The sequence below is a fragment of the Camelus ferus genome, chromosome 8 (assembly GCF_009834535.1).
Source record: "Camelus ferus isolate YT-003-E chromosome 8, BCGSAC_Cfer_1.0, whole genome shotgun sequence".
Classification (NCBI taxonomy): domain Eukaryota; kingdom Metazoa; phylum Chordata; class Mammalia; order Artiodactyla; family Camelidae; genus Camelus; species Camelus ferus.
Genome location: NC_045703.1, coordinates 62,010,550 through 62,021,631, shown reverse-complemented (window position 1 = coordinate 62,021,631; position 11,082 = coordinate 62,010,550). Strand labels below are relative to the sequence as shown.

At 44.9% G+C, this 11,082-nt stretch overlaps 1 protein-coding gene across 13 annotated transcripts in view; it reads left to right on the top strand.

Annotated features, from left to right (window-relative positions):
* Window positions 1-607: 607 nt before the first annotated feature.
* The window catches only part of SYNE1 (spectrin repeat containing nuclear envelope protein 1), a 427,871-nt gene continuing 417,396 nt past the window's right edge, over window positions 608-11,082 (top strand). For 7 of the 13 annotated variants that reach the window (XM_032485193.1, XM_032485194.1, XM_032485199.1 and 4 more), the window contains exons 1-2: window positions 963-1,209; window positions 9,678-9,950. In XM_032485193.1, coding sequence (XP_032341084.1) covers window positions 9,884-9,950 — 67 coding nt within the window. In that variant the 5' untranslated portion in view covers window positions 963-1,209; window positions 9,678-9,883. Of the gene's footprint in view, window positions 709-959; window positions 1,210-9,677; window positions 9,951-11,082 lie in introns of those variants that run through there. The other 6 variants (XM_032485198.1, XM_032485196.1, XM_032485192.1 and 3 more) reach the window with 4 other exon arrangements.

Sequence of the window (11,082 nt, the reverse complement as noted above, 5' to 3'; positions counted from 1 at the left end):
GTTGGTGAGGAGCGATCACGTTTGACTTTGCTTAGGAACCACAAAACCACAACAAAATAAATCCTCCTAAAGGCTACTAGGCAACACCGGGATCTCCTCCACACTGTGAGAGGGACTTGTGATGACAGACTCAGACGGTCCCCATCCACCACGCGTCGCACGCAGAGCACGACGGAGGACCCTGCAGGTAGCTCCCAGCGTCATCTTAACGAATAACCACTAATAAATATGACTGAGATGTCAGGTGCCTTCTCAGGAAATCTCAGCTTTATAAACCACAGGGACAAAAACCTACAGTCTGACCAGTCTCCCTGAAATTATTTGCTACTGATTTGACAACCAAAAGGTCAGCAGTTAGGACCTTTTTGAAAGTTGATTTCAAAGGAGCCAGCGGAATGTCCTCACTGAACCGCATCACTTCCTTCTGGGACCATCTGGGAACCTCCCCAGCCTTTCAAGATAGGTTCTGTCTGCTCAGAAAGGTCACCTGGGCAGTGGAAACCCTGGGCAAAAGTTAGCAGCGAGTGCGGCGAATCTCCTTCCCAGCGCTCTCAGCCATTTCTTTCCCCTTCGACCCCCGGGAGGCGGACCCGGTGGAAAGGCTACCGGAGAGGGAGGGTCACGGAAAGTCGCTGCTGCTGCTGCTGCTGCTGCTGCTGCTGCTGCTGCTGCTGCGGAAAGACGCCGGAGGCCGTGCGTCTCCGGGAGGTAGGGGAAGCCCGCCCGGGAGACGCCAGGCCCCCGCCCCCGGCTCTGCCGGGGACCAGTGCATCCAGCAGCCGGCGCGGGGCGCGGGGCGCGGGGAGGGGCGTGGCGGCGCGCGGGTCGTGCCCCGAGCCTGCCCGGGGGCTGAACCCGCCCGGCCGACCTTCCCGAAAGGAGCCTTCGTGCGGGGGGGCGGGGGGAGCAGCGAGGGGCGGGGGGAGGCCTGAAACCCCGGGGCGCACCCGGAAGGAGGACCCGCGGGCGGAGGGAGGGCAGAGTCGCCGAGCAGCTGAGCGCCCGAGTGAGCGAGTGTGCGAGCGGCCCGGGGAGCGCGGCTGCGGATTCGCCGCGGGCGGGGAGCCGGCCCCGCGCGCTGTCCCCGGTCACCGGGGCCGCCCGGCGCCCCGCAGCCCTGCAGCCGCGCCCGAGCTCCCGAGACCGCGGCCGGCCCAGAGCGCGCGCACCGCCGCCGCCGGGAACCCGAACGAGCCCCAGGGACAGAAGGTAAAGGGAAAGAGAGGCGGAGAGAGGGAGAAGAGAGAGAGAGAGAGAGAGAGAGAACACGGGTGCAAGCCGAACAAATTGCAGACAGATTGTAAGCAAGTTTGTACTTGCATGTTCGGGCTGTGCGTGCTTGATGGGAGGGAGAGGGTGGCGATGGTGGTGGCGGTGTGTGTACGTGTGTGATACTCAAGGATGAGGAGCTGAGGAGGTGGGGGAGCGTCTCCTTGCAGCTTGTACGTAGATAGCCCTATTAATATCCCCTCTCTGAGTTGTCATTTCCGCTGGTGGCACTTCTCTTGGGGTCCAGTGATGCAGTAGGAAAAGGCAGCCACCCTCATTGCGATGGTCAGGGCTGTTGCTACTATCGGATGGGAGATGTAGGGCGTTGAGCAAATTCTAGGAGCCTCCCTTCCTCCACCGCCGACTATTTTAGGAAGGGCTGGGGGAGGGGAAATGGGTAACACAGCCCAGGGCTTGAAGAACAGCGGAGGCCGGGGCTTCAGACTCCACTCCAGCTGTCACCGTGCGCTTGCTTACGCTAGAGGGCAAGATAACTTTCATCTCCTCCCCGGAAAGACCCCCTTTCAGACAGATTTTGCGTCGCTGCCGGAGGAGTTCTGGGAAATGGTGGTCCACGGGGCGGCAGGTGTATGGTAAAGGACAGGAAAACAGTGCAAAATAAAGCAGCTGTTAGCCATCAAGGAAAGAAAGCCGGTTGAGAAACCGGGTTCAGCGTGCTGCCTGGCTGGGATCGCAGAGCTTGGAGGCTGCAACTTCAGGCCGTCTTCCATAAAGATAACCAGTTCCAGCCCGGGGGGAAAAACACCAGCTGTGAAACCGGTCTTAGCATCCTAGAATGTTCGTTTCTGAGCTTTTCAGTTTGGGGTGGAAAACCTGTACGTATCTGAAAATTTGCTGTGAATATTAAGAAAGTTCGAGATGAATTATTTTTTGGTCTCTGCTTTAATGCTTACCTATATTTGTCTTCATCTAAGAGCCACTATCCCAAAGAAGGCATTTGAATACAGGAGCCAGACTTGTGCAAGAGAAAGTATAATAATTTTCGATTGAGCAAAGATTATTAATATGCCCCACATCTGCACGAAATGCTGATTTAATCATGAGTCATGAAGATTGTTGAGAGGCTTGCTGTTCTCCTTGATGAAAAAGATTAACAGTATGGATAAAAAGTTCCCAACATCACCAGAACAGTGTAATAAAACACGTATCTATTTTCTTCTTTTATTTTTGAGTCTGTTCATTACTTTGTGGCAAATCTAGAACAAAATGTGCCACATCCACGCTAACTTAATATGTTCTGTGCTGAAATAAAGGCACATCTTCAGACTGACACTGATAATACTATTGCTAGCCTTTGAAAATATTTGCTCAACTATAACATTATAGCCTCACTTTCATCTGTCTCAACAAATGATTTTTCACAAACTGGTTTGTTTCTGTCCTCGTTGTCCCCCAGATAAGAATGATTTTCCCTTGATGCTTCCCTGCAAAGGAGTAGGGTTTGGGAAAAGGTTTTTTTCTGTTTAGACATTTCCAAAAATTGCTTGTGTTAAATGGGGAAGGTGCTGCCCCTACATCTGCTCTCTGATAATCGCGCAGCTCGCCCAGCTTCTTGGAGATGAGGGAGGTGAAACTGAAACAGGATATAAGAGGCCCATGACTGGGCAAGGTTGGTAGCAATTTCTCAGGGCGGCTCCAATGTAGACCTTGCGGCCGCACCCTGTGGCCTAAACCACAGGCATACAAGACTCAAGACTTCCCCTTTGAGGAAGTCTGCCTAATCTCCTCTCAGAAGTGTTAAATGTGTCCTTCCCTATGGTTCCATCCAGTGAGAACTAATGTTTAGCGAGAGGTACAGTTATACCCTAGCAACGCATGGGAGGGAGGTAGCAGATATCCTTGGGTATGGTTTATACCCCAAGCTTACAGAAGAAAAGTTCCTTCATGACATGATTTCTTTCATGCTGATCAGCTCTGCACTCTATCTTTTGATTACTTCTTCCTATTTTTGTTCTTCCAGGGAAAGGACCAATTTTTATTTGTTACCGTGTAAAATTCATAATAGTGAATAATTACCACAGTTCACTGATAGCCTTTACATACACATTAGTAATGTATTTATATTAACTCCAGGAAGTCCCTCTTCTCCCCTACTGGATGGCCATCTTAGCGTCTGTTAATTAGTACCATTGCTAAAGGATGAATAGAGGAAAACAATAATTAAATTTAAAATTAGACACTTAGGTGACTCACTCCAGCAAAGGACTTAGATAGAAGAGGGGTTGAAATGTATTCATTAGCTTTTTAAACTTTTGTTTAATGGGGAATTTTAAAAGGACTGCTGTTGTACATAGTTAGACGTCTAGTTAAGTCATGCTTCGTATCACTGTGAGTCCGTTTATGTCTTATAGTCTCAGTGCATCTTTTTCAGCTAGAAATGAGCCAGGTCATCTCTGGTGGTTGCAGGGGTTGGAACTTTATGCTGTAGTTTTCTGATCCTTCAAAATCCAGTTGCATTGCTTAAAGATGTAGTCTTGTGACATAGCGGTGTTTCTCCTAGTGTTTTTCCTAGTGTATCCCTGTTTAGTAGCACAAATGAGACACTGCTTTAAGCAGCCAGTTGTCCATTCTAGAGCCTGGAAAAGTCAAGTTGTGATGATTCACTCCTGTGCTTTTCGCAGGTGTTGGTGTTGAAAAGAGTACATTGTTTAGGTAGGAGAATTTCGAACAGCAGATCATTTGATTTCCCTTTGCATCCCGTGAGATAGATGCAGCAGATGGTTATTGATTGGGTATTCTGTGTGCTCCCACAGTACCCTGGATTTCTCCATTACAATCTGTAACCTACTTCATTGCAATATTGCTTACATCATCTCCCCCTCTGGTACCTAAGCTCTAAAAGAGATTGTGTGTCTTGTTCACTGCTGTTTACTCAGCACCATCATCCTTGCCACATGGTTTCCCACTCCATTTGCTGTATGAAATAATAAATACAGGAATCTTACCTCTCTACTAGGTGTGGTGGATATAATTAGCTGCTTTGTAATCTTAGTTCCTTCCCTGGAAAAAATTTGGAGATGGTGCAAGGATTATTAATTGGTACACAACCCACCAATGTCTACTTAGCTCTCCCTTTCCATCCCTCACCCCCTCTTCCTCGCCTATCCCCACAATATACTGCACCTGATTGAAAACTTAATTACCCTGAGGATGGAGAGCTCATTAACGGTGCTGGAACTTCTGATGTCCTGGTTCTGTAGGTCATGTCCACCTGGACAGAATGAAGGCAGCTCCTTGTTTTTTGGGTTTTTTTTTTTTTTTTTTTCCAGTCCAGAGTCTGTGCATTTCCCAGTACCACGTGCCCCTTGTCAGGCGGTGGGTGAGGACCTCCATACATAAAACTAGCTCAAAATCATCCAAGTCAGAACAAAGCTAAGTTTAAATTCATCTCTTCTAACATCCAGAACTCATATCTTTTAAGTCTCCTTTTATTATCTTTGCTTTATTAATTTGAAATTTTTTATCAAATCATGTCCCTTAAATGTAAGTATCAGTAAAAAACAAAACTATCATAATTTCACAAAATAGGAAATATGTGTATGCACGAATGTTGAAAGCAAAATATTTAATCTAATGTCTAAAAAGGGAAGGATGTTGCACCAACTTCTTTTACAGTGGGGAGGAAGGAGTTTTCTGGGAGTTGTCCTGTAGAGGTAAAGTTTTATGAACATGATTCAATGAAACAAAAATGTATACTGAGGGCTAGAATGTCCTCAGGGATACAGTTACTATCAATGGGTGGGATGTCAAAACAGTAAGAGTTACAATCTCTGTGCCTGCTAGATGTTCACCGTCTAGTTCAAGAGAGCTAAGACTAACAATGGTGACGAATATAAGACAGATACTCGTAATAGTATGGATTGCTAGTACTGGAGGAATTGAGGGAAAACAGTGCTGTTGTGTGCTGGTGTGTTTTAGGGATGGCTTCAAACAGTGTGTCCTGGGCTAGGTGTTCAGTGATCCCTCGGACTTGTTCAGCGGAGACTGTCCTGCAGAGGGGCGATGCGAAGGGGTAATTGAGTTGTTCAGCAAGGATGTGAGCGAATGCATTGAAGAGTTGGGGGAAGTAAAACCTGAAAGCTCCTCTACTGCTGAGCTCTCAAGGCAGAATCCTGAGAGTCACCCAAGGTACCTGATTACGCCACCTCCAAGGGCCTGTCTCCTCTCCCCCGCCCATCACCAAGTCCTGCATATTCTGACTACTTGCGATTTTTTGGATTTTACCTTCCACTCACAGTCCTATTTCAATTTTTCATCATCTTTTACCTGGGCTCCTGAGACACCTTCCTCACCGATCTTCCTGAAACTTTGAGTTGTCAACCTCGAATACACCCTTAAAAAATGTAGCTAGAATAATCTAAATTATACGTGGTCACTTTCGGCTTAAAATCCCTCGTGATGGTTTCCTGTTGCCCCCTGGAGACCCAGGAGCAGACTTCTGAGCAGCACTACCTGGGCAGGGCTCAGCCATCTGGCTGCTCCCTCCTCCAGCCTCAGCCCCAGAATGTAGCCTGGAGAGTCCCTCACTCTCTGACTGTTAGTAGTTCCACAAACGAACCATGCTGTTTCCTGTGTCCAAGCCTTGCTTGAGCTATTTCTTCTGCCTGGGATGCATTTTTCATATTTTTCACTCTAACTCCTTTACCAAGGCCCAGGTCAGGGGCTCGCTCCCTCCCAGGACCCTCCCATCCTTTGTATCCCTCATGTCTCTGTTTGCACATGCCCAGTGGTTTTGTTACATTTGCTCTTCTGTGTTGTATCTCCCACTCTGTTCTAAGCTTGTCGAGAAATAGGTTATGTGTCACATTCATCTTAGCTCCCCCAGCATTGAACCGTGACATTCAGAATGCATTAGTTATACTGGGGCAGTAAGACGGGTACATCAGCTGAAGTTGGATGCAAGCAGAGAAGTTCTGAGTTTAATGTGGTATTCAAAGAAAGAGAATGAGAAGAAGGGTGAGAGGGAAATATTTCAGGATTACTCTATTGTGTAATATGCACGTGAGCCAGAAGAGGCCAGGAACATGGTGATCTGTGATGCAGTGACATAGAAATCCCATTTAGTTTTATAATTCTTTTTTTTAAATTTATTTATCTTTAATGGAGGTACTAGAGATTGAACCCAGGACCTCGCGCATGCTAAGCATGCACTCTACCACTGAGCTCTGCCCTCCCCCTTAGTTCTATAATTCTTGATCGATGGTGGGGGCCACGTCTTTGTCATCTGTGAACTCCAGGGCTGAGCAGGGCCTGGCGTAGGGCAGCTGAGCTACAATGAATTTCTTCCCTCGTCTCTACGTAGTCTACCTGTAGCTAGCTAGCTAGATTCAGAAAGTTATATGCTTGCACTTGGAGAATCTAACTTTCTAACAGCTTAGGGGAGCCATTTTAAGATACCGCAGGCCCTTCTCAGTGTCTGTTAGTCTTCAAATTAAGGTAGCTGTTGTATGTGGGCGGATGGGATGTTTTCTCCCAGGACGTGAAGGCTGCTCAGGGGCAGCCAGCTGCAGTAGGGCTGTAGGCTTGGTGCATGACAGGCCAGCCCTAAGTAGTTATTTCTCCCTCTTGGAGAGCCATCCATGGAGAGCTAACCCTCTAGCCCAGAAGCTGCCAAGTCCTGGGTCCTACTTCTAGCGTCTTTTCAAGTAAGCCAAGAGAAATCTGTCTTTGCTGGTCAGTGCTGTTCACTGCACCACTGCTCCTTGACTTAAATATGTCCATTCTGACCCCAGAAATGTGCAGAGCGGCAGCAGTGTGCCATGTTTCACATCCTTACTGAGGGGGTGGTCTGGAAAAGATACCGGCTTTGCATTCATGCCTTCTAACTAGATACCGATATGTACTAGTATTAATGCCATTTTAAAAAGCAGTTGTCATCTTTAATGACACTCTGTTACTTAACCAGTCCTTCGTAAGTAACACGCTCTTTATGAGCACACGTTCAGGTTATAATGTCTGATAGCACTCATAGCCTGCTCTTCGTTGCTCTCCGAAGGTGGACCACCCCACAGAGACGTGCTGTGTTTTCTTTACTGATTTTGCTTTCACCAGCCTCCTCTGCCCCCGCCCTGTTTCTCTTCTTCACCTTCATCGTCGTAGCCCAGGGATGAATATGAATTGTCAAAGTCTCAGGCTCACACAGACCCCCTCGGTTTGGCGCCTTGGTTGCATTTCTTCCTCTAAGTGCATTTTTCACCCTCTTCTTTCTGTTGTCAGTTTTCCTGTTCGTGGCAGGACCTTCTCTTCAGCTAGCCCTATGGTTAGGAAACCCTTGTTCAAAGTATCTGTCTCAACGTCGAGGTTTCATCAGCCACTGTCCTACCTCTTTCCTACCTCCCCCAGTCCAGCACGATGAATTAAACTTGACCAAAACAGAGAATTCAAGAAGGGGTTAGGAGGAAAATATTGTCTCTAATCCTGCCCACCCCAGCCTTACAGCTTACTTTAGAGTCTTTCTATATGGGGGTGGGGAAGCTAAATCAAACCTATTTGTCTTCTAAAATTACAGTGTTTGCAACTCAAATTTTCAGATTAAAATAGTTTTATATGCTATTTACTATTGCAGTTCATCAAATTTTAGGAGCTAACATCTGATTTCATTCCTGAAAAGTGTGTAAAAACAAAACAGAGCAAAATAGATGTGCAAAGCAGGCTAAAATAGCCCAGATAAGAGAACCTATGAATATTGAGAAATAGAACTCAGTGTTTTGAGTGCAACTACTTTCATAGGTCAATGAAAAAAGTTTACAGTTTAAGATGAAAACATGGAAAAAAGTGAAATTTCTCCTAGCAGCCAATTTTATTGTGTATGTTTCAAGTATGGGTTTATTTTATCAAACATCATAAGAATTCCTCGTATTTACCTACTATTTTATAGTTTATAAGTTTTTTTAAGCTTTATTTACTTATTTATTTTTAACTTCTTTTTTAATTGAGTTATAATCAGTTTACAATGTTGTGTCAATTTCCAGTGTAGAGCACAATTTTTCAGTTATACATGAACATACATATATTCATTGTCACATTCTTTTTTGCTGTGAGCTACCACAAGATCTTGTATATATTTCCCTGTGCTATACAGTATAATCTTGTTTATCTATTCTCTATATGCCTGTCAGTATCTACAAATTTCGAACTCCTAGTCTGTCCCTTCCCACCCCCCACCCCCTGGCAACCACAAGTTTGTATTCTATTTCTATGAGTCTACTTCTGTTTTGTATTTATGTTCTTTTCTTTCTCTCTTTTTCTTTCTTTCTTTCTTTCTTTCTTTCTTTCTTTCTTTCTTTCTTTCTTTCTTTCTTTCTTTCTTTCTTTCTTTCTTTCTTTCTTTCTAGATTCCACATATGAGTGGTCTCATGGTATTTTTCTTTCTGTTTGGCTTACTTCACTTAGAATGACATTCCCCAGGGACATCCATGTTGCTGCAAATGGCGTTATGTTGTCGGTTTTTAATGGCTGAATAGTATTCCATTGTATAAATGTACCACAGCTTCTTTATCCAGTCATCTGTCATTGGACATTTAGACTGTTTCCATGTCTTGGCTATTGTAAATAGTGCTGCTATGAACATTGGGGTGCAGGTGTCTTTTTGAAGTAGGGTTCCGTCTGGGTATATGCCCAGGAGCGGGATTCCTGGGTCATACGGTAAATCTATTCCTAGTCTTTTGAGGAATCTCCATACTGTTTTCCACAGTGGCTGCACCAAACTGCATTCCCACCAGCAGTGTAGGAGGGTTCCCTTTTCTCCACAGCCTCTCCAGCATTTGTCATTTGTGGATTTTTGAATGATGGCCATTCTGACTGGTGTGAGGTGATACCTCATTGTAGTTTTGATTTGCATTTCTCTGATAGTTAGTGATATTGAGCATTTTTTCATGTGCTTATTATCATTTGTATTTCTTCCTTGGAAAATTGCTTGGTTAGGTCTTCTGCCCATTTTTGGATTGAGTTGTTTGTTTTTTTCTTATTAAGTCGTGTGAGCTGCTTATACATTCTGAAGATCAAGCCTTTGTCAGTTTTGTCTTTTGCAAAAATTTTCTCCCATTCTGTAGGTTCCTGTTTTGTTTTGTTTATGGCTTCCTTTGCTATGCAGGAGCTTGTAAGTTTAATTAGGTCCCATTTGTTTATTCTTGCTTTTATTTCTATTGCTTGAGTAGACTGCCCTAGGAGAACATTTTTGAGAGGTATGTCAAATAATGTTTTGCCTATGTTTTCTTCTAGGAGATTTATTGTATCTTGTCTTATAGTTTATAAGTATTTTTACATTAGTTATTTCACTTGGTGATGAATCCTCTATTCAGATTGAATAAAGACAGTTCTTTTTGCACTAGGGTGACCTGTGTTGATTTTTTTAAAAAAATATTGTACCTTTTCTATGTGTTTTTCAGGTTCTTGAATTCATTTAAAGCAAAAGAAGAGAAAGAAGTGGTTGGATCTCTGGAGTGCTGTCTCCTCGCTGACTGCTGTGCGTGCCCGGGGTTGGGCCATGACTCAATAGACCCAGAGACTTTCAAGGATGTTTTCTCGAGTGGCCTAGGGCTGCACCGCATTGGGCAAAGGGTCTCCAGCAGTGGTCCCGTGCCTCGGTGCAGCCATGGCAACCTCCAGGGCAGCCTCTCGGTCTCCTCGGGACATCGCCAACGTGATGCAAAGGCTACAAGGTAAGGGGCAGAAACGCCAGGGTTTGTTTGGTTCTGTTTTGTTATATACTTTAAATTTCGAATATCGACTTTCTTCAGAATCTTGTCAGTTTGCTTGCATTGTTGTTCAGTTTTATGAAACTATGGCAAGGAATGTCAGGATGATGGCTTTTATGCTAGTGTTTTCAAACTAGTCCATCCTATTTTAAGATGCTGTCTTCTGTAGGTAGGAAAAAAAAAAAAACTCCTTTTTTGATTTTATGTCCGTGTTAGTGTGACCTTAATGGCAATTTAGAGTCTGGCTGGGAATTCAATTATTGTCAAACTGTCCTTCAATAACCAGTGACAGTCCAATACCATGACAGGGCCCCAACAAGGATGTCCTGACAATGGCGGACAGGTAACTACCTGCTACAGTCAAATAAGTAAATTGGTGGTTTACTTATCCCAGCGAGAAGGCCTTCAGAGATCTAGAAAGTCTTTAAGCAAAATGAGATGGAAGCCCAGAGGGGTTGAAGTAATGTGACAGGATAAATGGTTAGTGGCAGTGTATGGCTGGAACCACGTCCCTCACCTGTGTTCCTTCTCTAACAGCAAACTGTTTTATAGAAGAGAGTTAACAGTGAAATGGTATGAATCCTCACAGATGAGTTCCTAATTGTGAATTTTCTTTAAATGTGTGTATTCCTCGAACTGCAAAAACAATCGTCATCTCTAGGTGTATGAAAATACTGCTTCTTTGTCACAGTCCCAGTGTGACTCTCTCAGGCTTCAAATGGATATTTCCAGGACATAAACATTTCCATACTTAGCAGGGTTCTGCTCTAGTCTTTGCCAGGAGAGCTTAAACATAATGCTGTAGCTTGGCTTTCCAGTATTCCAGCAAGTGATCACATGGCTTTGCACCGCAGCTATCATATTAATCTGTCACAGCCCCCTTTTTCCTTGCTTATGATTCATTTAACGTGCATAGCAGTCATTTCCAGTTAAGCTCTCTTGACTTTGAAATACAGATCAAACTCCTACATCTGGATATTCATGGCCTAGAACATGCTCCCAAGGATAGGAAATCCAGAGATCAGTGGAACTGAGAGTTTCTCCATGCCTGACCAGAGCCCACCCATTTGACTGAAGCGCCTGCAGTCACATGCCC